Source organism: Carcharodon carcharias, chromosome 3, assembly GCF_017639515.1.
Source record: "Carcharodon carcharias isolate sCarCar2 chromosome 3, sCarCar2.pri, whole genome shotgun sequence".
Taxonomy (NCBI): Eukaryota; Metazoa; Chordata; class Chondrichthyes; order Lamniformes; family Lamnidae; genus Carcharodon; species Carcharodon carcharias.
Genome location: NC_054469.1, coordinates 162,729,450 through 162,754,716, shown reverse-complemented (window position 1 = coordinate 162,754,716; position 25,267 = coordinate 162,729,450). Strand labels below are relative to the sequence as shown.

Below are 25,267 nucleotides of genomic sequence, written 5' to 3'. Positions count from 1 at the left end.
TGAGTGGGTGACCCAAGGATGTCCAGCTGCCGCTCCTCCTCCCTTTGGGTGCCCGAGAGCCTGGCCTGACTCCTTGAGGGGAAGGAGCACCTGGGGCCGAGGTGCCCTGTTTCTCTCTCGCGTTACCACTGCAGGAACTCACCCATGGCTACCACGATGGAGTGCAGATCTGCACGCATCTCCGTGTTCCACTGGACCAGAATCTCCATGGCATCCACCATCCTTCCCATGAAGACCTCTATGCGCACACACATGGGCACCACTTCATCAGAGAGCAGCCAGACACATTCCTCCGACTCGCGTGCCACTCTGTTGAGGGCTTCCAACAGCTCTGCATGATGTTCTCCTGCCTTCTGCTGACTCTCCACGATGAGTTAGAAGGCTGATTCCAGAGGCTCGTCACCTGACTCAGATCTCACAAATGCTTCTTCACCAGCAGCTCTACAAGTGCCAGGAAGCTCGGCTGAACCTGCCTTCTCCTGTTTCGGACACGTGTCCGTGTGGTGACCACAAGATTGTGAACCCAAGCCCACTGCGGTGTGAGTCTCTGCACTGGTGGAGGGTGTGGGTAAGCGCTGTGATGGGTCTTCCAGGCTGCTTATTTCCAGTTCTTCAATGGGGGAGGTATCCTCTTCGCTCGTGGTGACGACACGAATGAAGCTGAGGGACTGGCTGGCTGAGGGCATTTGTCATTTGGCAGAGCTCCCTGTGAACCAAGGTAGAGATAATTAGTGCATGGCAGCAGAGTCAAAAGCAGGAGAGAGAGCACTCACCATTGCATTGAGAGAGGGATGATGTGGTGCAGGATGCTCATGTCGGTGTTCACAGCCGACCTCAGCATCGCTGCAGCCATGGTCCACACCCTCACCAGTCAGCACGATGGCACGCTCCTCAAAGTGGGCGAGGGCCCTAATGTGGGCCACTCTTCCCTGGGCTTGGGACCTCTCCCTGCTGCTGTGAGCCAGCTTCTCCTGCATGAAAACAGTTGGAGAGATTGTGAGCAGGACGCATGCCATTGCATGGAATGTTTGTGTGGTGAGCGGAGCCAGGGGATGAGGACGGGGGCTCCAGAGGATATGAGCCTGATGGAGATGTGAGGGTGTGTGTGAGGGTTAGGGGTTGTCACTTCAGGTGTGAGACCCCTGTGGATGTGTGATGGGTTTGGGAGTGTGAGAGTTGACAGTGATGAGGTGGTCGACTTACCCTGGCAGAACAGAATGGATGAGAGCATTCATCCTGTTCCTGCACTGGATGGCTGACTTACTCTGTGCTCTCTTGGCATTGACCGCTGCTTCCCAGGCCAGTTTGGTGACTTTGATGGATTTCCTGTGGCCAGAGTTGGGGCAGAGGACACCGCGGTGGCCTTCCACTTTATCTATCAGGCACCCCAGAGAGGTGTCACTAAACACCTTTGCCTTTGGAGCTAACTGTCACCTGGAGCAGTTCTGGTCTGTAGACATGAAGTAGGCCGTGCTTTGGTGCACTTTAATTATGGCGCCCGGAGTGGAAGCGCTGAGGTTGTGGCATGGCGGGCAAATCCAAACCCACCCAGCAGTGATCCGGAATTTTTCCCATGAATGCACTATTAATGAGGCCGGGAAGGGAATGATATGGTCTGAAAATCCGCCATTGTGCCAGGGTTAAAATGTCGTATTTCATGCCCGCTACCGCACTTAGTGCAAATCTGGGATGATTCCACCCATAGAGTACAAAAGTAAGCAAGTCATGATGAGCCATTATAAAGCTCTGGTTTGGCCTCATCTGAAATATTGGGCAGAATCTTCTGCTCTTAGTATATTTGCAGCCATCAAGACCATTTCCGGGATCTGACCTCGCATGGGTCAGAGGTGAGCCAATCGGAAAATCCTCCGACGTCTGGGAGGCAGACAATTAAGAGGTCATCTCTGTTTTTGCTATCCAGTTAAGGGTGGTTCCGGATCAGGAGTGCAGTAAATCGCAATCCACCCCAATGGAGACCTCCAGCCTCCACTGTGAGACCAGAGGAAGCACTGCTGAATGGCAAGCAGATGGAATGACAGGAAGGCACTCCAACTGTCATTAATGCCTGTGAAGCAGATACAAGGTTACTCTCATATGACTATTGAAGACATCCATCCCCACAATTTCTTCATTCAATGGCAAAGCTAAGATAAGGGCAGACAACAGCCTTGCCATTTACTGCTAGTGAGTTGTTCAGCAGCCTCAAAGGTAATGAGACTGTGACCTCCCACAGTGAGGCTGCCTCCTCTTATTGCTCACAATATCTCTTGGCATTCTCTCTGTGTTACTTAACTGACATTTAATTGACACCAATTGACTATCCACTGCCACCAGGAGGTTAAAGGCTGCCGCATCAACTCCGCCTTTAGCAAGATCACTCGCCCGAGCCGACTTTGCACAAAACGTTCAAATTTTGCTCCTGATCCTGCCTCCAAACCAGCCTCCGCTGGGCCAGGAAGGTCCCGCTTGTTGTGTTGAATTCTGGGCACTGCACTTTAGGAAAGATTTGAAGGGTTTTGAGAGGGTATAGAAAAGATTTACGAGGTTGATTTCAAGATGAAGGACTTCAGTTACGTCGATAGATTGGAGAAGCTGGACAACTTCGAGAAGAGAAGATTGAGTGATTATTTGATGGAGGTTCTCAAAATCATGCGGGGGTCTAGACAGAGTAGGTAGGGAGAAATTGTTTCCATTGGTGGAAGGTTTAAGAAGAGAGTGAACTGCTCACAGCACTCCTGGCATGAGCTATCCAGGATTTTGTATAGCTGAAGCATGACTTCTACCGTCTTGCATTCTAATCCTCTAGATATAAAGGCCAGCCTTCCAGTAACCTTTTTTTGATTATTTTTTGTGTCTGCTCATGATGCTTTAATGATCAGTGTAGCTGAACCCTCAATTTTTTTTGGATCTTCAACTTTTCTACCTCTTCCCCGTTTAGAAAGTTTTTTTTATCCATTTACGGGATGCGGACTTCACTGGCTAGGTCAGCGTTTATTACCCATCCCTAAATGCCCTTGAGAAGGCGGTGGTGAGCTGCCTCCTTGAACCACTGCAGCCCCTGTGGAGTAGATACATACAGTGCTATTAGGGAGAGAGTCCCAGGATTTTGACCCAGCAACAATGAAAGAATGGCGATATATTTCCAAGTCAGGGAAGGTGAGTGGCTTGGAGGGGAACTTCCAGGTGCTGGTGCTCCCATGTTGCTGCTGCCCTTGTCCTTCTAGATGGTAGCGGTCATGGATTTGGAAGGTGCTGCCTAAGGAACCTTGGTGAATCCCTGCAGTGCATCTTGTAGATGCTACGCACTGCTGCTATTGTGCGTCAGTGGTGGAGGGAGTGAATGTTTCTGGATGATGTGGTGCCAATCATACGGGCTGCTTTGTCCTGGACGATGTCAAGCTTCATGAGTGTTGTGGGCACTGCACTCATCCAGGAAGCAGGGAGTATTCTATCACATTCTTGACTTGCGCCTTGTGGATGGTGGACAGGATTTTGGGGAGTCAGGAGGTGAGTTACCTGCTACAGGATTCCTAGCCTCTGACCTGCTCTTGTAGCCACAGTATTCACATGGCTAGTCCAGTTCAGGATTTGGTCAATGGCAACCCCCAGGATTTTAATAGTGAGGGATTTGGCTATGGTAATGCCATTGAATGTCAAGGAACGAGAGTTAGATTATCTCTTGTTGGGTATGGTCATCGCCTGGCATTTGTGTGGCTCAAATGTTACTTGCCATTTGTTAGCCCAAGCCTGGATGTTGCCTAGGTCTTACTGCATTTCGACATGGACTGCTTCAGAATCTGAGGAGGCACGAATGATGTTGCACATTGTGCAATCATCAGTTAACATCCCCACTTTTGACCTTATAGTGGAAGGAAAGTTCTTGATAAAGTAGCTGAAGATGGTTGGGCCGAGGACACTACCCTGAGGAACTCCTGCAGTAATGTCCTAGGGCTGAGATGATTGACCTCCAACAACCACAACTATCTTCCTTTATGCTAGGTATGACTCCAACCAGTGGAGTTTTCCCCCTGATTCCCATTGACTGCATGTTTTCAGGGTGTTATTTATATGGACTTCTGGAAGGGCTCCTTGATGCCATACTTGGTCGAATGTGGCCTTGATGTCAAGGGCAGTCACTCTCACCTCACCTTTTGTCCATGAGGTCAGGAGCTGAGTGACCCTGGCAGAGATCCAAACTCAGCCACAGTGAGCAGGTTATTGCTAAGCAAGTGCAACTTGATAACACTGTTGATGACCCCTTCCGTTACTTTACTGATGATGGAGAGTAGACTGATGGGGCGGTAATTGGCCGGGTTGGATTTGTCCTGTTTTTTGTGTGCAGGACATACCTGGGCAATTTTCTGCATAGCCGGGTAGATGCCAGCGTTGTAGCTGTACTGGAACAGCTTGGCTAGGGGCGCAGCAAGTTCTGGAGCACAAGCCTTCAGTATTATTGCCGGAATCTTGTCAGTGCCCATAACCTTTGCAGTATCCAGTGCCTTCAGCCGTCTCTTGATTTCACATGGAGTAAATTGAATTGGTTGAAGAGTGGCATCTATGATGTGGAGACCTCTGGAGGAGGCCGAAATGGGTCATCCACTCGGCACTTCTGGCTGAAGATTGTTACGAATGCTTCAACCTTATTTTTTGCACTGATGTGCTGGGCTCCTCCATCATTGAGGGTTGGGATATTTGTGGAGCCACCTCCCTCAGTGGGTTGTCCAATTGTCCTGTAGCCTGTTCCATAATCTATAGGTCTTCAAATTTGCCTAGTTTTAACCTATTTGCCACAGTTTTTGCCATTCGCTTAATCGATCAATATCTCTTAGTAATTTTAAGCTTCCATATTCACTGCCTACAGTGCTGCCTATCTTTGGCATCTGTAAACTTCGATACGTAACTTTCCATTCCATCATCTAAGTCATTAATAAAGACCATGATATAGTTAAGACGCCAGTACAGATCCTTGCAGGTCATCATTGATCACATTTTGTTAATTAAAGTGTCTGCACATTATCCTTGCTCTCTGTCTCCTGCTGCTCAGCCAATTTCCTTCAACTCCACGAGCTTCAACTTTAGCACACAGTCTCCTATGCGGAACTTTATCAAATGTCTTCCAGAAGTCCATATAAATAACACCCTGAAAACATTCTCCTGCCCACTCCTTTCGTATTGTTAGAGAATAGGATGTGTTTGCTTCATGTTTTCTCCAGCAAGTCTTCTCTCTTTTATGTTAGCAGAGACAGCAGTTAATTTATTCAAATGACTTAACATTCTGCTTAAAATAGAGTGAGGAATTTGACAAATGCATCATTCACATACAAGTATCACACAGCATCAATTTGAGATTCTTATTTTTAAAATAGGTGAATCAATCGACAGCTTTTTGTCATAATTGATTTACTTTTAAACATTCCATCTATCCATGTTAAATTTTTAACAAGCTTGAAGCTTTATGAGGTAAATTTGGGTGCACCTGAGTAAAGTGAGATCTCTTTGCATTTTTATTAATCTTGAGCATCCAGCCCTGCCTTAAGAAAGAATTTGCATAATTTTAAGAATGTTAAACTTGATCCAGATATACTTTAAAATAGAAAATGAAAAGACCCAAAGTAATTTTCAGTCTGATCAAGGTCCTCAGATGCTTTATTGATGCTGCATCAGCTATGCAAATGCAAGAACTAAGATTACATTTAAATTAAATTAAGGAAGATTCTAGGTTAATTCCTTAATCTATCTTGTAGCTTTGTTTACCCTTATACATGCCTTTTTGTGTTATTCCCATTAAACCATACCTTAATAATAAGATTATAATGTTAGAAATTATCATGATTTTTTTTCATTTGTTTTCATATTTTGGGGTTAATTGATAAGGGGAAGGGTGCCCACATGGGGGAATAATAATTTATTCTACTTTTCGCAGCTAATATCAGTGTTGAGCACTCCTGGTGAGGTCAAGCTCCCTCCAATATGCCTCAAATAATAGTTAGCCCTATAGCATCTGTGTGATTTTTTTTTAAATTCCTACACTATCTGTTCATACAACCTCCACAAGTGAGACTGCCATTTTGGTGTGGTGCTTATGATTGCAATCAAATAGGCTGAACCTACTAAAACTCACTTAAGACCTTTATAAACAGCAAAGAGACTTTGTGCTGGTTTCGTGTGTGAAGTAACCATGTTTCAGTTCTGACTGAGAACAGTTCATCAGCAGTATGTCATAGGAATAGGTATGGGCTGGTCAGACCTTTGAGCATGCTCTGCCATTTTGTTAGTTAGGCAGCTTCTTTTTTAATCCTAAATGTTTACCACTGTTGCATGCCTTTAAATACCCTTTCTTCCCAAGTAAATGTCTATGTCTCTTTTAAGCATCTCAGTTGTTTTTACATCTTTGGCCTGATGGGACAGCAGGTCAAATGTTCATCTTCATTGCATGAGCAGTAATCTGGCAGAGCAGACCATATGATTTTAAATTAATTGAAATTGGGCAGGTTCTACAACCAGCGAGCACTCACTCCCCCTTGCTAGATTACCACCTAGGCAAGGAAGGCAAAAATTTATCTCTGTATGAGATTCCTCCTCACAAATGTTTGTGTAAGAAGTTTTCCCTACATTTGCTTTAGATGACTTAACTTCTAACTTGAAGATTATATCCCTTTGTGATTCCCTTACTAGATGGAATAGTCACTCCTTATCTACCCTATTGAGTCTCTTCTTTTTAATTTTGAATAGCTGCTTAACATAACCTCTTGTATCTCTTTATGCCCTAGGAATGTAACTTATATTTGTCCAGTTGCTGGTTACCACTGTCTTTTCATCCTAGATATAATCCTAGTGAATTGCCTCTGAATTTTCTTCAAGGTTAATTTCCTTACTGGGGTCAATGGTCAAAACTAAATGGAATATTCCAGTTCAATTAAGGCATTCAAGAGGGCATTAAATGATTATTTCAATAGAAACAATGTACAGGGGAACAGGGAAAAGGCAGGGCAATGGCACTAAGTCATAATGCTCATGTGGAGAGTAGTCACGATAGGCCGAATAGCCTGCTTCTGTGCCGTTAGAAATCTGTGACTCTTTGACATTTGACCTACTTACTTCAACTTAGTTCCTGCAGTCCCATGCAGGACAATGGGCAGCAAGACTCTGCCGCCAGCCCCAATCCACCGCAATCTCTTTCGCTCCAGTCCAAGTGGTGCCCTGCTCTTGGAAGCCCTTCTTAAATGTACATTGCTAGGTTTTCTTTGGCCGGTTCCATCTTCTTTCATCTGGTGGTATCCATTCTATTGCCATTCTGGGGTGTATGTCTGGGAGGCGAAATACGTGTCCTGCCAGCCTCAGTTGTCTCTCTGCCTCGATGTGCTAGGGGTACCTCTGACCAATCCTATGTGCCACCACTTCATTTTTGATGCTGTCTCTCTATGTGATGCCCAGGATCTTAAGTAGGCAGCACTGGTGAAAGTCGTCTAACTTAAGTGACACCTTTGCAGTTCTCGTCAGTGCCTTGCCGGCCTAGATTGCAATTGCAATTTGATATTTGACTAGAATTCTATAAGTCCAGTAGGCACTTCTTGTCTTAATATTCTAATATGTTTCCAATGAAAACATATAAATTTGAGCTTTTTGATCAACATTGCACCCATAAATCAGCTTTTAATAACTTGAGCTGACCACTAAATTCCTTTGTTAATTCAGTGCCTTCCCATGTAGATGCAACAATGCTTGAATTTTAGTATATCTGCTGCTGGACATGATTCCCATAAACCAATCCCCCTGCCAATAATTCAAATTCCTTGGGCAGGATTTTCCTCCTTTTTCCCATTGTCATTAAGGTGAAGGTGAGAAGTTAATCTAGGGCTTTTACCACAGCATCCATGCTCATTTTTTTGGGGTTCTTCCAGTATCATTTTTGCTGCCACTAAAAAAGTCTATCCAGATACAGAGGCATATTTAAATGAGGCAGAATGATGCTGTGATATTTTGCATTCAATTTTCCATCTTCACCACCTTCCAATGTTATACAGTATGCCTGCTAACAACTGGTACCTAGGGTTGGTAAATGAAGGGTATTACACATTTAAATGTGCCCTATGGAGCTGTCCATTGATCATCCCTGTAGTGAGTACAATCAATGCAGTAGTAATCAATGGATAGAAATACATGTGCATCTTATCTTTAATGTCAAAGGCAGCAAAATTTTTACATCAAGGATATCTGCCCTTTTAAGCTACTGGGGGCATTGAAATCACAGCATTGTAATTTTCCATCCTGCCCTAGCAGTGAGTGCCTAAGCACAGGTAAAGTTACTACAAAGAGCAAAAAACAACAATATTTAATTGGGCCTATCCGTCTGAAATTCATGGGGTCAGTGGCGACTAATTTCACCAGTAATAAACCCACCCATCCACACTTTAGCTGCAAGTTGCTCGAGGGACAGAGTTATAACTTAATTTGGGATTGATCTGAAGTTGATTTTATTTTTTCCCTTTATTTTCATGATCCTTATCTTCATTTGGAAGTCTGCCTTGAGGCTGTTTTTTTTGTTTGGGGAGTTTTCCCTATAATGAAGAGGAAAATGTTTTACCCCATTCCAGTTTTTGTCATTTATTCATGGAGGAGGAAGAACAATGAACAACACAGGAAGCCAGGACCATCAGGCAGGCTGCACAGGAGATCGAGAAACTTCTACAGATTCCCAACCAGCAGCTTATATAGCCCCGGATGATCATTCTTCCATACATTAATGGAGATATCAGTCAGGAGGCCACTGGACCATGGAGTGTGTTTATGGATTCCTGGAAGAGTCACTCTCTCCAGGACGCTCTGCATTACAGAAATGGCCTCTTTGATAGTGCTATCAACATTATCATCTGCCATAATCTTTAGAGAATGCCTGATGAATGAGTTTGGGGGGATGGTTGCATTCACAGGAATGGGGATGATTTATTCATTTGTAGACACACAAGATAGTCATTGAATAGCTGGCAATGTTTTCAAGCTCCAGCCACATTCAGCAGAATGGAGAATAGTTCAAAAATCATATTGGCACTCAACTTCTGTCTTAATTTACTAATTCCTTCACAGTTTTTATAGTTCTCTAGAAATATTCACAGAGATTAACACTCCTAATATCAGATAAAAAGCCGCTATTCTGATGGATTGGCTTCACAATGAAATAAGACTGCTGTTACAAAGACTTGAGCCCATGACCTTCAGACCTCGAGATGAGAGTGCTACCATTGATCCAAGCTAGTAAAATTAGTATGTATTTAAGTTGTGGAAATCAAAGAAATGAAAAGGGCAAATCATATGCTGTTTGTCACATTAATTCATCTTCATTCCACACTTGTCTACCAAAAGAACTGCTATACGTAGCCCTATCTCTGAGGTGTAAATCTAATTCCATGTTTTTATAGCCATGTGCACTGAGGAAAAATGTAGTCAATAGGAATGAACTTTCAGATTCACATAAATTTTAAATCAAGTGTAAAATTGTCATGCTACATCAAAAGCAAAACAATGCAGATGCTATAAATCTGAAATAAAACCAAAAAATACTGGCAATACTCAGTAGGTCAGGAAATATCTGTGAAGAGATAAACAAAGTCAACATTCTGACAAAAGGCCCTTGAGCTTTTGTCAGCAGTGACTCTCATTTCTGAGTCAGAACGTTGTGGGTTCAAGTCCCATTCCAGATCTTGAGCATTAAACTCAAGGCTGACACCCCAGTGCAGCACTGATAAAGTGCTGCCAGTGTCAGAGACTGCTGTCGGCGGTGTAGTCACTGGGACCGAAAAAACATTAGAAATTAAGGCTGGAGATAGTGTGGGTGGAATTCTATGAGGTCGGAAAATGTGGCAAGCCATTCAAAAGTCTATTGACTTCGTTGGGACCAGAAAATCCCGCTGGCGAGAGTGGCAGTAAAATTCTGCCCCATGGTGATTTTGAGCATATGGTCACCCAAAGTACTTGAATAGTGGGGTTTCCCGTACAAAAAGAAATCAAGACAATGCCACATCAACTGGGAACTAAAGTGTTATCCAATTGAAGAGGAGCTGAATCCATGGATAAAACTTTGAGAAAAGCAAAGCACCATTTATATACTAGAAAGAATACTCATTTGAAATATCCAGATTTTGTCTTTATGCGTGGCAAAATAGAGAGAAGCATTTGCAGCTTCATATCAGACTACCAAAGGCTCAATTGTAGGACAGCTGCTATTACAAATATATGTCCACTACTGTGTGTTTACATATCTACTGAGAGGATATAATGTATAATAGTATTCAGTTCAAGAAAGTTTCTGACCTGACCTTTACCTCCCCTGTTGTTTCACAGCTGAGCCATGGAACTTGTGGTGTATGAAACGTTGGGGGCAGCCACTGTCTTACATTAAACATACCATTTCAAAACACAAAAGCAATGAACAAGACCACCAAGCTAACAAATAATTTTCCAGCTCTATAGAAAGCTGCGCTCCTGCATCAAACGCTGCCCTGAGCTCCATCCTTCTAAGACCTTGCAGGTTGAGGTCAGGTGCACTTTTAATGAATAAAGTTTGGCGTGGAATGGAACAAAACGAGTGAAACTGCAGTAAAATTTAGCTTTAGGATTTCTTTCAGCCCTTATTTAGGGGTGAAGGGGTATGTCACCTGAAACCCATCACCTTTGGTCAGTATTGCAAGTAACTTTTTTTATAGCACAAACTACTGAATAACATGCAAAATTAATTTTTACTCTGAAAAAATCAGAGACTGTTTCACTGAGTTGTAAAATCATAATGTAAACTATTTTGGGAAAGGTTTTGTTGTGGGTTTGCTGCATTTGGATATGTTTTAACTTAATAAAGGCCTGTTGCCCTGAGGCAAGCTTCAAAATGGTGATAAATGGAAAAAATTAATTCCAATTTTGGCGACTGTTAAATAAGGTCATTTGATTAAGCTGTAGTGCAGTCACTTTTGACATGATAGAAGATGAAGTGATGAAAACATTTTTTTACAACCTTTATTTTGTTTATCCAGATACTACTTCAGGGCAAAAATCCAGGGATCGGATGGGAATATGCCTTGCCAAAATCATCGACTGAGAACAAAACAGCTCCAAAACACAATTACACATGGGCTATTGTTCGTTCTGAATGCTCAGCTTCTTGTGGAGGAGGTAATGTTTCCTTGTACAATCACTTAACATGAATTTACAAGATTCTTAGGTGGACCTTTCCCATCATCAGTTACTGGAAGATGTGATTTGTGCATCTTCCTGTTGAAAGGAATAAGTGGGATTAGCTGTTGGCTTCAAGGCTACACAGATGAAAAGGAAAAAAGCTGAATAAACAGGGTGGGATTTCTGAATATAAGTAGGTAGCCCTAAGAACAATGGACACATGTTTCAGCTTATTCAACAATATCCTTCAAACTTTCCCTTGTTATTTTGGGTGTTTCATCTACTGCTTCCTTCCCTTGGAAATAAGCACATTTTGACTTTGTTTCACTGCATTTTAAAAAGATATGATGATTGGGTTAGATAGGTAGAGTGCAAGGCAGCTAGCCTGGAGCATAAATACTGACATAAACCAGTTGGGCCGAGTTTCTGTATTGTAAGTTCTGTGTAATCTTATGCTTTATTTATTTGTTGACATGCCCGGAACTCCTTAACATACAAAGGCTACACTCTGCTTATTAGTTCATAAGGCTGATATGCAATATCCTTATTCTGTTTTAAGATGTCTTTCAACATTGTACTACTTGTTTGCCAAACTAGTAGTTTCCCTCATCATACATTATTCCATTGCATTTTAAGAATATCACTTCAGGTTTGTCTTTTATGGGAGCAAACATGCTGTTTGTCTCTCACCCCATTCCCTAAACATACAGAATGCAATGCATCGATGAATGAGGTAAGGGATATGCACACAATCTAACTTTACTGTAGTTTGGTTGATCATTCCAATGAAAATTGTGTTGAGAATGCAGAAGGTTTTTTGTGTCCCTATAAGTAATTTAGGAATGTATCATTCCAGGAACAAGTCACAACTATGAAGGGAAAATTGTACACGTAATACTTATTTTAAGCAGTTACCTATCTTCAGAGAAAAGAATGTAATCATTTGCAAAACCAGAGGGAAGAAGTGTTTATAATACCATGAAGAAGGTATACTAATAAGCCTCCATTGCAAGGTCCACAAGACATTACAGTACTTTTACATTTGATCTGTGGAATACCTGGAGAAACCACACAAATATCGACGTTACAGCCATTGATCGGGTGAATCCCCGCAGAAATTCAATCCTTACATTTGTAGGAGTGGGGAAACAATATTTGGCCTCTGAAAAGAATTTGTGGAAATGTTTCTAACAGATCTACTGAGCAACAGTCGAGTAAGCGTTTAAACATTTTTCAAGCCAGTGCCGATTCTCCGCAAGAGCAGTTTAGCTAGCCCCATTTAACCAGCCTTTCCCTGTAGCCTTGCAAATATTTTATCTTCAGATGCTTATTCAATTTTCTATGAAAGCCACAAGTGAATCTGCCTCCACCACCTTTTCAGGCAGTGAATTCCAGAACCTAGTCACTCGTTGCTAATCACCTTAAGTCAGAGACTTCTGGTTCTTGGCCCTTCTGCCAATCGGAACAATTTCTCTCGATCTGATCTGTCTCAACTCTTCATGATTTTGGACACATCTATCAAATCTCCTCTCAACCTTCTCTAAGGAAAACAAGCCCAGTTTCTCTAAACCATCTTCCTATCTGAAGTCCCTCATCCCTGGAACTATTCTCGTAAATGTTTTCTGCATCCCCTCCAAAGCCTTCACATCCTTCCTAAAGTCGGGTGCCTGGAATGGACACAATACTTCAGTTGAGGTCGGACCAATTTTTTATAAAAACTTATCATTATTTCCTTTCCTTTGCACTCCATGCCTTTTCAAATGCCTTTTTAACCATGTTCTCAACCTGCCCTTCCACCTTCAATGATTTGTGCACGTAAACCCACATATCTTTCTGTTGCTGTATGCCTTTAGAATTGTATTGATTATTTTATGTTACCACTCCTCATCTTACCAAAATGTATCATTTCATACTTCTTTACATTAGGTTCCATCTGCCACACGTCCACCCATTCCGCCTCTTCTCTTTAAATTTATTACTATCCTCGACCCCTTAGGCTGCCCCTCAAGGTTGAGGATCACTTGCTTCCACGCTAGCTATCCTCCTCACAGTTCACAATACTTCCAAGTTTTGTGTCATCTGCAAATTCTGAAATTGTGCCTTGTACACCCAAGTCCAGGTCATGAATATATATCAAGATTAGCAGTGGCCCTGTTATCAACCCCTGGGAAAAACTACTGTATCCCTTCCTACAGTCCAAAAAACAACAGTTCACCACTACTCTGTGTTTCTTGTCTCTCAGTAAACTTTGCATCCATGATGACACGGACCTTTTTATTCCATGGGTATCAATTTTGCTGGCAAACTATTATGTGGCACTTTATCAGACGTCTTTTGGAATTCCATGTACATGACGACAACCACGTTACCCTCACCAACTCTCTCTGTTACCTCATCAGAAAACTCAATCAAGTTAGTTAAACATGAGTTTCCTTTTAACAAGTCCACACTAGCTTTTCTTAATTAATCCACACATGTCCAAATGACTATTAGTTTTGTCCCAGATTATAACAGTTTTCCTACCACTCATGTTAAACTGACTGGTGTGTAGTTGCTAGGTTTATCCACATACCCTTTTTGAACAAGGGTTTAACATTAGCAACTCTCCAATCCTCTGGCACCACCACCATAGCTAAGGAGGATTGAAATGTTAAGACCAGTGCCTCCACAATTTCCATGCTTAATTATCCCAGTATCCTTGGATTCATTCCATCTGATCTTGGTGACTTAACAACTTTAACAACAAGCCTATCTAATACCTCCACTTTGTCAATTTTTAGCCTATCCATTATTTCTCTTTCACGATGGCTTTTGGCAGCATCTTCTTCCTTTCTAAAGACAGATGCAATGTAGCCATTTAGTACCTTTGCCTCCATATGTAGATCTTTTTGGTCTCTAATCAGCCCCACCCTTTTTACACTGCTTTTTCCTATTTTTATGCTTATTTGGATTGTATGTCTATTTGACTTTTGGATTCCCTTTAATGTTAGCTAGCAGTCTCTTTTCATACAGTCTCTTTGCCTCTCTTATTTTCTACCTCACTTTGCCTCTGAACTTTCTCTTTACAGCCTGGTTCTCACTTGTATTATCAACCCAACATCTGTTTTACACACCATTTTTCAATTTCATTTTACTCTCTATTTCTTTCTTCTTCCAGACTTTGGTTGCCCTTCCTTTCTCTTTCAACTGTAAATTTTTTTTTTAATGGGCATCGCTGGCTAGGCCATCATTTATTGCCCATCCCTAATTGTGCTTGAGAACTGAGTGCCTTTTAGAGGGCATTTATAGAGTCATAAAGGTCTACAGCACAGAAAAAGGCCCTTCAGCCCATCGAGTCTGCGCCGGTCAAACAAGTACCTAACTATTCTAATCCCAATTTCCAGCACTAAGCCCATAGCCTTGTATGCCATGGCATCGGAAGTGTACATCCAAATATTTATTCAATGTTATGAGAGTTTCTGCCTCTACCACCCTTTCAAGCAGTGAGTTCCAGATTCCCACCACCCTTTGAGTGAAAAAGATCTCCCTCACACCCCCTCTAAACCTCCTGCCTCTTACCTTAAATCTAGCCCCCTGGTTATTGATCCTTCCACCATGGGCAAATGTTCCTTCCTGTCTACCCTATCTATGCCCCCCATAATTTTATACACCTCAATTATGTCCCCCCTCAATCTCCTCTGCTCCAAGGAAAATAACTGCAGTCTATCCAATCTCTCCTCATAACTAAAACTCTCCAGTCCAGGCAACACCCTGGTAAACCTTCGCTGCACTCTCTCTAGCCCAATCACATCCTTCCTATAATGTGGATTCCAGAACTGCACGTAATACTCTAGCTGTGGCCTAACCAGCATTTTATACAGTTCCAGCATAACCTCCCTGCTCTTAAATTCTGTGCCTCGGCTACTAAAGGCAAGAGTCCCACGTGCCTTCTTAACCACCTTATCTACCTGTCCCGTTACCTTAAGGGATCAGTGGACATGCACACCAAGGCCCCTCTGATCCTCAGTACTTCCCAGGGTCCTACCGTTCATCACGTATTCCCGTGCCTTGTTTGTCCTGCCCAAGCGCATCACCTCACACTTATCCAGATTAAATTCCGTTTGCCACTGATCAGCCCATCTGACAAGCCCGTCTATATCCTCCTGTAATCTAAGTCTATCCTCCTCACTATTTACCACCCCACCAATTATCGTGTCATCCACGAGCTTACTGATCAACCCTCCTACATTCAAGTCTAAATCGTTTATATATACCACAAACAGCAAGTGACCCAATACCGATCCCTGTGGAACCCCACTTGACACAGGCATCCAGTCACAAAAGCACCCCTTGACCATCACCCTCTGCTTCCTGCCACTCAGCCAATTCTGGATCCAATTTGCCAAATTGCCTTGGATTCCATGGGCTCTTACCTTTAATATCAGTCTCCCATGCGGGACCTTATCAAAAGCCCTGCTGAAGTCCAAGCAGGCTACGTCAAGTGCATTGCCCTCATCTACACACCTGGTCACCTCTTCGAAAAATTCAATCAAATTGGTCAGACATGACCTCCCCTGAACAAAATCATGCTGACTGTCCTTGATTAATCCCTGTCTCTCCAATTAATTCTGTCCCTCAGAATTGCTTCCAATAGTTTCCCCACCGCTGAGGTTAGACTGACTGGCCTGTAGTTCCCTGGTTTATCCCTTCCTCCCTTCTTGAATAACGGTACCACATTGGCTGTCCTCCAGTCCACTGGCACCTCTCCTGTGGCCAGAGAGGTATTGTAAGCTAGTGCCAGTGCCCCTTCTATCTCCTCCCTTGCCTCACTCAACATCCTGGGATACATTTCACCTGGGCCTGGAGATTTATCTACTTTTAAGCCTGCCAGACCACTTAGAACTTCTTCCCTTTCTCTGCTAATTTCTTTAATTATATCACAGTCCTCCTGCCTGATTTCCATACACACGTTGTCCCCCTCACTTGTGAACACCAACACAAAGTATTCATTTAGAACCCTACCTATGTCTTCCAGTTCTACACAAAAATTACCACTATGGTCCTTAATGGGCCCTACTCTTTCCCTAGTTATCCTCTTACTCTTGATATACTTGTAAAACAACTTTGGATTTCCTTTTATTTTACCTGCCAGTGTTTTCTCATGCCCCCTTTTTTGCTCTTCTAAGTTATTTTTTAAGTTTCCCCCTATACAATCTATACTCCTCTAGGGTTTCACCTGTTTTGAGTCCTCGGTATGTGCTATAACCCTCCCTTTTTCTCTTTATCCAATCCTGAATATCCCTCGACAACCAGTGTTCCCTGGATTTGTTGGTCCCACCCTTTGCCTTTACTGGAATATGTTGGCCCTGTACTCTCCCTATTTCCTTCTTGAATGAATACCACTGCTCTGATGCAGATTTACCTAAAAGTAGCTGCTCCCAGTCCACTATGGCCAAATCATATCTAATCTTATTAAAATCGGCCTTCCCCCAATTTAGAACTCTGATTTCTGGCCCATCCTTGTCCTTTTCTATAACAACCTTGAATCTAACAAAGTTATGATCACTATCTGCACTATCCCCCACTGATAACTTTACCACTTGCCTGGCTTCATTCCCTAAAATTAAGTCCAGGACTGACCCCTCTCTTGTAGGACATTCTATGTACTGGCTTCAAAAGCTCTCCTGGATGCATTTTAAGAATTTCGCTCCCTCTAAACCTATCCTACTATGACTAACCCAGTTAATGTTGGGGAAGTTGAAATCCCCCACTATTACTACCCTATTATTTTTACACTTGTCTGAAATTTGCCTACATATTTGCTCTTCTATTTCTCTCTGACTGCTTGGGGGCCTATGGTACACTCCCAGCAATGTGATTGCTCCTTTTTTGTTCTTCATTTCTACCCATATGGCTTCATTTGAGGAGCCTTCTAAGATGTCATCCCTCCTTACTGCTGTAATTGACTCCTTGATCAATATTGCGATACCCCCTCGTCTTTTATCTCCTTCCCTGCCTCGCCTGAAGACCCTATATCTTTGAGTATTGAGTTGCCATTCCTGCCCCCTCTCAACCATGTCTCTGTGACTGCAATGACATCATACTTCCATGTGTTTGTTTGTGCCCGTAACTCATCTGCCTTATTCATCAGACTCCTTGCATTAAAATAAATACCATCCAACCTTGCCAAACTCCCTTTGTGCCAAGAATTTCTATGCCTTCCAGACTCACTTGGTCTCTCTTCTAATTTTGGCTGTGCATCTCCCCCTGCTGAACCTCCCCTCAGGATCCCATCCTTCTGCCAAGTTAGTTGGAAACCCTCCCCAAAAGCACTAGCAAACCTCCCCACAAGGATGTTAGTCCCATTCCGGTTCAGGTGCAAGCCATCTGCCTTGTACAGGTCTCACCACCCCCAGAAATGATCCCAATGTCCCAGAAATCTAAAGCCCTCCCTCCTGCACCATCTTTGCAGCCACATATTTATCTGGACTAACCTCCTATTTCTATACTCACTAGCGCATGGCACCGGAAATAATCCAGAGATTACTATCTTTGAGATCCTGTTTTTTAATCTGTTTCCTAGCTCCCTAAATTCTGCTTGCAGGACCTCATCCGTCTTTCTACCTATATCGTTGGTACCAATATGTACCACGATCTCTGTCTGTTTGCCCTCCCCCTTTAGAATGCCCTGAAGCTGTTCAGTGACATCCTTGACCCTGGCACCAGGGAGGCAACATACTATCCTGGAGTTACATCTACGGCAACAGAAACGCCTGTCTGTTCCCCTTACTATTGAGTCTCCTACCACTATTGCTCTTCCCCTCTTTTTCCTCCCCCCTGTGCAGCTGAGCCACTTGCAGCGCCATGAGCGTGGCTGCACTCCCCAGAGGAACTGTCACACTCACCGCATTCCAACACAGAAAAACGGTTCTCGAGCGAGATGCGCCATGGCGATTTCCTAACCACCTGCCTGACACCTTTCTTCTGACTAATGGTCACCCATTCCCTCAGTCTGCACTTCCGTTAGCTGTGGGGTGACCACGTCTAAAAATGTGCTATCCACAAAACTCTCAGCCTCGCCGATGCACCTCAGTGCCTCCAGCTGCCGCTCAAGCTCCGAAACTCGGAGCTCAAGTAGCTGCAGCTGGTGGCACTTCCTGCACACGTTGGTCAGTCAGAGCGCAAGGGCGTCTAGGACTTCCTACCTTCAGAATCAACCACATTGCTGTGGGTCTGGAGTCACATGTTGGCCAGGTAAGGATGGCAAATTTCCTTCCTTAAAGGACATTAGTGATCAAGATGAGTTTTTATGACAACTGGCAGTGGTTTCCTGGTCATCATCCAGATTTTTATTGAATTCAAAAATTTCACTACCTGCCATGGTGGGATTCGAACCCAGGTCCCCAGATTATTAACCTAGACTACTAGTCCAGTGACAATACCACTAAACCATCACCTCTTCTTGAAAAACAATCTATTGTTTCATTGTAGTTTTGCCTGTCAATCTTTGATTCAATATACATGGGACAGATCCATTCTCACCCCACTGAAATTGATCCTCCTCCAATTAAGTATTTCTGCCCTAGATTGCACCTTGTACTTTTCCATTGCTAACCTAAACCTTGTGATATCATGATCACCGTCCCTTAAAGGTTCCCCTACTGGCACTTGGGGCTGAATTTCACATTCCAAAAAATGGGACTGTTTTAGTCCGGCGGAAGCGTACTATCCAAAATTGGACAACTGCCCGCCATTTTGAAATGAGCAATTAACGATCGTTTAAGCCTATTAGCAGTTTAACCAACTGCAATACTATGTCTCTGATGCTATAATACGCTGTCTGCAGGTGAAACACGCCAGGTGGGAACCTCGTTTTTTTCACTGGAGGTAGGTCTATGACTGGCTTCAGCAAGTAAGGCTGCCGATGAGCTTTTCACTTAATAATCTTTAAAGTGCATGAACCCCTGGCCAGTTTCAGGGGTATCGATCATTATAGTGTCTTCAAAGCGGTAGACACTGTACTCTAACATCACTGCAGCATTGTTGCTGGAGTCCAATATGGACATAGTTTACTCTCTTGGGGATACCTCCTTGAGGAGGAGGTGAAGGAAAAGGAGAGAGAGGAAGCCAGCAGAAAAGGACAGGAGCCATAGGAATTGGATGAAGGAGGTCAACCTGCGGAGGAAAGGGGCTGCTGAAGACAGGGAGGCACAGGCGGAGGTCATGCCCAGCCGAACATGTCCACAGGGTTTGCATGACATATCCACAAATGACTGAGAGACAGTGCCTGTGGAGATTTGGCTTTTCGCGAGCCATGGTGACATCTCTGTGCCACATGCTGGCCCCCGAGATCGCATCCAACTGTGTGGGGGGCCATCCAATGCCTGTAGCATTAAAAGTCACAGTGGCACCAAACGCTTTCTTACCAGGGTCACATCAGGCCGCCTGCAGAGACCTGAGTGGCATAACACAGCCTGCAGCACACCAGTAAGGTGGTAAGGTCTTCATAGATGACATGTTTCACCATGCCAAGCGATTCATTGCCATCACTATTGATGACAGTAATCACATAGAAAGAGCCAGAGACTTTGCGGTCATGACTAGTTTTCCGAAGCTGCAAGGAGTAATTGATTACACCCATGTCGCCACCAAGGCACCAGTAAGACAGCCAGGAACATTCATTAACTGAAAGGACTATCACTCAATCAACGCCCAGATAATCTGTGACCACCAACAGCGGGCACTGCAGGTGTGTGCACGGTACCCGGGGAGCAGTCATGATTCATACACACTCAAGCACTCCCAGGTGCCTGGCATATTTAGTGGACCTGATGCATTGGAGAGTGACAAAGAGTACCCTTTAAAGAAGCAACTCATGATGCTGGCCCAGGACTGACCCTGAGCGCCAATATAGTGATAACGATGACATGACGTGGGCCATCATCGAGTAACCATTGGTCTACACAAAATGAGATTTTTTTGACTTGACCAATCAGATCTCTGCAGTATGCACCTTGATAATGTCCCTCATGGTGGTTGTTTGTTGTGCACTCCACAACTTGACCCTGCAGAGAGGGGATTTCCTTTCGGAAGATGAGCCATGGGAGACAATTCATTCCTATTATGAGGAAATAGAGGAAGAGGGTGAACCGCCATGGCCAGATGTGGATCATCCTGCCAGGGAGCGCCTGGCTGGGTGTGAGATAATGGAGACTCTAATCCTGAGATGATTCCATAGTTCACTCCATCCAAATATCTCAGTAACTTGACCAGTGTATCCTCCTCCTCCCTCCTTCATCACAAGAAAGCCAGTTTGTTACCTCTGACAATCACAAACATCCAAACCAGTTCACTCAATCAAATACCGTCCATGGAATCCATCTCGTTGCATTATTAAATAAACCGGTGGTCTTTTTGAGGGCATCCAAACAAGACATCATTTATGTACACAGCAGCTCAGTAACATTTGCAAATAATACAAATTATAAAGCCAGCTAAGTGCACTGTAGCTTGACTACTGTTGGTGTATTTTAGTTCTTTTCCAGTGCTGCAGCATGGTGCTCCCCTCCCCACCCTCTTCACTGGTAGCTGCAGTGGAGACAGGCTGCTGCCCCTAATCGGCAATGACTTTGGCGGCTGTCCTCTGGTTGCCTGAGGCCAAGAGAGTCCCAGCCTGGTGAGTGTCTCCTGCACAGTAGCATGAGACCCATCCATCGAAGCAGTAATTGAGGGTATATGTGCCAGTGGCAAAAGGGCAGAGGTGAGGCTGTCCCCAGCAGAAGTGCCCTGAGAGGTGTCCCAGATGACATCAACTACTGTTCACCCTCTGCAATCAGATCCATTTGGCCCTCCCTGCTTTCTTGAGTGGGACCAGGAACTAGATGTGATTCCAGGCTCCTTGTCCCCCTCTTGGCCTGGCTGTGGGCCCCTAAGCTCAGAGACAAGGTGATAGAGTGCAGGTCAGCACGCATAGACACGATTGCTTCAGTAATTTGCTGGGCTCGTCCCTCCAAGACATTGTCAATGGATGAAGCCATGCATTGTGGGTGATCGCAGGGCTCATTGCTTGAACGGACTCCTCCAAATCATGCCAGAGCATGTAATCCCTCTGGTATAACCACTACATCTTCACACAGCTCACTCTGGACATTAAGTATTTGCCTCCTTACAGACGACTCCAGAAGCTCGTAATCCGACTGGGCCTCAGTATCTGACTTTCCTCCAACACTCCTCCGACTGCTAGAGGCCTCTCAGTCTCCGGCAGCTGCATGGGCAAGTGTGATGTGTCCTCACCAGTTCGTGGCTCCCTTACTTCTGAGGCGCAAGTACTTACCGATGTGCTAGTGTCCACACTGGTGCTGGGTACAGAGCAAGGATGTGACACTGCACCCTCTGAAGCTTTCCCCTTCCTCTTCAGAGGTTAGTGTGGGACCCTCTGGGGCCTGTGGCAGTAGCGGTCAATGGTGTACCTGTGCAAGAGACAAACATAGGGCGGTTAAGGCCATCTTCTCCCTTCCAGGTGAGTGCGCAGAGACAAACTTCCACATTGACAACACTGCAAGCATTTTTTTTTATATACATTGATAGCATGTGGGCTAGCTAGGTTAGCATTTATTCCCCATCCTTAATTGCCCCTGAGAAGATGGTGGTGAGCTGCCTTCTCCAACCGCTGATTGGAAAAATGCTAATATAACGGCCTTATTCAAAAAGAGGGGAAGGCAGAAAGTAGGAAACTATAGACCAGTTAGTTTAATGTCTGCCGTTGGGAAATTGTTGGAATCCATTATTAAGGAAGTAGTAATGGGGCATTTGTAAAGTCAAAATGCAATCCATCAGAGTCAGCATAGTTTTATGAAGAGTAGATCGTGTTTAACTAATTTTCTAGAGCCCTTTGAAGATGTGACAAGCAAAGTGGATAATGGGGATCCGGTAGATGTATTATATCTGGACTCCCAGAAGGCCTTTGATAAGGTGCCACACAAAAGATTAATACACAAGATAACGTCACACAGAGTTAGGGGTAATATATTATCTTGGATAGAGGATTGGCTAACCAACAGAAAGCAGAGAGTTGGGAAAAATGGGTCTTTTTCTGGATGGCAAGCTGTAACTAGTGGGGTGCCACAGGGTTTGGCCCTTGGGCCCCAACTATTTACAATCTATATTAATGACTTGGATTCAGGGAAAGAAGGTACTGTAACTAAATTTGCAGATGATACCAAAATAGGTCGGAAAGTAAGTTGCAATGAAGAAATAAGAAATTTACAAATGGATATGGACAGGTTAGGTGATTGGGCCAATATTTGGCAAATGGAGTTTAACGTGGATAAATATGAGGTTATCCATATTGGTCGGAAGAATAAAAAGGCGACTTATTATTTAAATGGAGAGAAACTTCAGAATGCTTCAGTGCAGAGGGATCTGGGTGTCTTCATGCATGAATCGCTGAAAGCTAGTATGCAGGTACAGCAGGTAATAAGGAAGGCAAAAGGAATTTTGGCACTTATTGCTAAAGGAATAGAGTATAAAAATAGGGAAATGTTGTTGCAATTATATAAGGCATTGGTGAGACCACACCTGGAATACTGTGCATAGTTTTGGTCCCCTTACTTGAGGAAGAATGGGGTTTCCTTGGAGGCAGTTCAGAGGAGGTTCACTAGATTGATTCCAGAGATATGGGGCTTGTCTTATGAGGAGAGATTGAGCAGTTAAGGCCTATACTCGCTAGAGTTTAGAAGGATGAGAGGAGATCTAACTGAGATATATAAGATGCTAAAGGGGAGAGACAAAGTAGACGTGGAGCAGATGTTTCCCCTTGTGGGACATTCTAGAATGAGAGACCATAGTTTTAGGCTAAGGGGTGGTAGATTTAAATCAGAGATAAGGGGGAATTACTTTTCTCAAAGGGTCGTGAATCTCTGGAATTCACTATTCAGAGTGCAGTGAATGTCGGGACGCTGAATAAATTTAAGGAGGAGATAGATAGATTCTTAATTAGTAATGGGTTGAAAGGTTATGGGGAGAGGGCGGGATATTGGAGTTGAGGCCGAAATGAGATCAGCCATGATCATATTGAATGGCAGGGCAGGCTCAAGGGGCTGAATTGCCTACTCCTGCTCCTAGTTCTTCTGTTCTAATGTGGTGCAGGTACACCCACAGTGCAGTTAGGAAGGGAGTTTGTCAGATTTTGAGGCCATCCTATGCCGTCTGCAACATCCATCATCTGGCTCCCCTCTGTTGGCCATCTGTGGAGAGATGCAGGGAGTTAACAGCCTGATGCTCCATATCTCCCTAAACTCATGAAATTCATTAGGGTTATGGTTGAACTGCATTCCAAAATTTGCCTTCCCTGCTAAAGGTCCTGACAGCTATCCATCTGTAAAAACAGTCACAAATAAATAATAATTTTCATTCACCTCTGGCAATGTTACTTTGTGCTATTTTCCCTCCTTCACCCCATAACCCTGTACATTTCTCTTTTGCAAGTAACAGATAAGTTCTACACTGCCCTCTCTCAGTTCATAATGCTTCTAAGTTTCATATCATCTGCAAATTTTGAAATTGTGACTTGTACACCAAGGTCTAGGTCATTAATATATATCGGGAAAAGCAAGGACCCCAATACTAACACCTGGGGAGCTCCACTACAGACCTCCCTCCAGCCCAAAAAACATCCATGAATCACTACTCGCTGTTTTCTGTAACTCAGCCAATTTCATATCCATGTTGTTACTTTTCCTTTTATTCCATGAGCTATAACTTTGCTCACAAGTCTGTCATGCGGTACTCCATCAAATGCCTTTTAGAAGTCTATGTACACCACATCAACAGCATCGCTCTCATCAACACTCGCTGTCACCTCTTCAAAAAACTCCAAGTTAATTAAAAATTATTTTCCCTTAAGAAATCCATGATGGTTTTCCCTAATTAACCCACATTTGTCCACGTGACTATCAATTTTGTCCCAAATTATTGTCTCTAGAAGTTTTCTTACCAGTGAAACCAAACTGACCAGCCTGTAATGCTGAGCTTATATTTATACCCTTTTTTTGAACAAGGGTGTAACATTTGTGATTCTCTAGCCCTCTGTCACCACTCTTGAGTCTAAAGAAGACTGAAAAATTCTGGCCAGTGCCCCCCCGATTTCCATTGGGCTGGAAATAGGCTGATCAGGTAAATTCTCCTGAACTCACTACAGAAACTCTTCCCCGTCTCTACCCTTTACACGATTACTATTCCAGTCTTTATTAGGTTAATCAAAGTCCCTCATTATCATTAATCCATGGTTTTTGCACTTTCTTTAATTTCCCTGAAAACTGCTTCTCTATTTCTAATTGGTGATGGCCTGCAATGCACCCAGTAGTGAAATGGTATTTCTGTTGTTTCTTAACTCCAATCGTATATATTCTGCCCTTGTCCCTCCAGGACCTCCTCTTTCCCCAGGATTGTAATTTCTCCTTAATCAATAGCTCCACACCTCCTATCTTGCCTTGTACCCCTTGTATACAGAAATATTTTCACCCAGCCCTGCCATTTTAGAGGCAGGTCTCCATTATCGCCACAACATGATATTCCCATATGGCCATCAGCACCTGCAGCTCACCAACCTTTTTTATTATGATTCATGTGTTCACACATGCACTGTAAACCTAATTCAAACCTTATTGTACACCCACTTAGTTTGATTCCACCAGAAACCTTACTATTTCTTATTTGTATGCCATCTGCCTCTCAGAATGCTTTGTGCATCTTATTTTAAATACCATATGCTGGTACCCATCTCCCTGCCTAATTAGTTTAAACTCTTCCCAACAGCATTAGCAAACTGCTTCAAAAGGCATTGGTCCCAGCTCTATTGAGTGCTATTGCGGAGAATAAAATGATTATCAATAACATTAATCTCCTAGGTAGGCTGCTGTTCATAAAAGAATTGTTTTTTTTCACAGGACTTTGTGCACATTAATGTGCAAACGCTGTCTAAGGTAGAATTTTATTTCCAAGCTTAAAAAAAAATTGTATGGTCGATGGTAATAAAACTTTGAAATGTAGTTGTAATGGCTTTAATCGATTTTTGCTGGATCATTTCACATCTTGTATGATTTAAAACAGCTGTTAGCATTTGTGG

At 43.5% G+C, this 25,267-nt stretch overlaps 1 protein-coding gene across 1 annotated transcript in view; it reads left to right on the top strand.

Moving 5' to 3' along the window:
* Positions 1-25,267, top strand: part of LOC121276052 (A disintegrin and metalloproteinase with thrombospondin motifs 16) — a 332,665-nt gene that overhangs the window by 189,452 nt on the left and 117,946 nt on the right. The window contains exon 16 of the mRNA XM_041183997.1: positions 11,022-11,160. Within this exon, the coding sequence (XP_041039931.1) occupies positions 11,022-11,160 (139 nt within the window). The remainder of the gene's footprint in view (positions 1-11,021; positions 11,161-25,267) is intronic.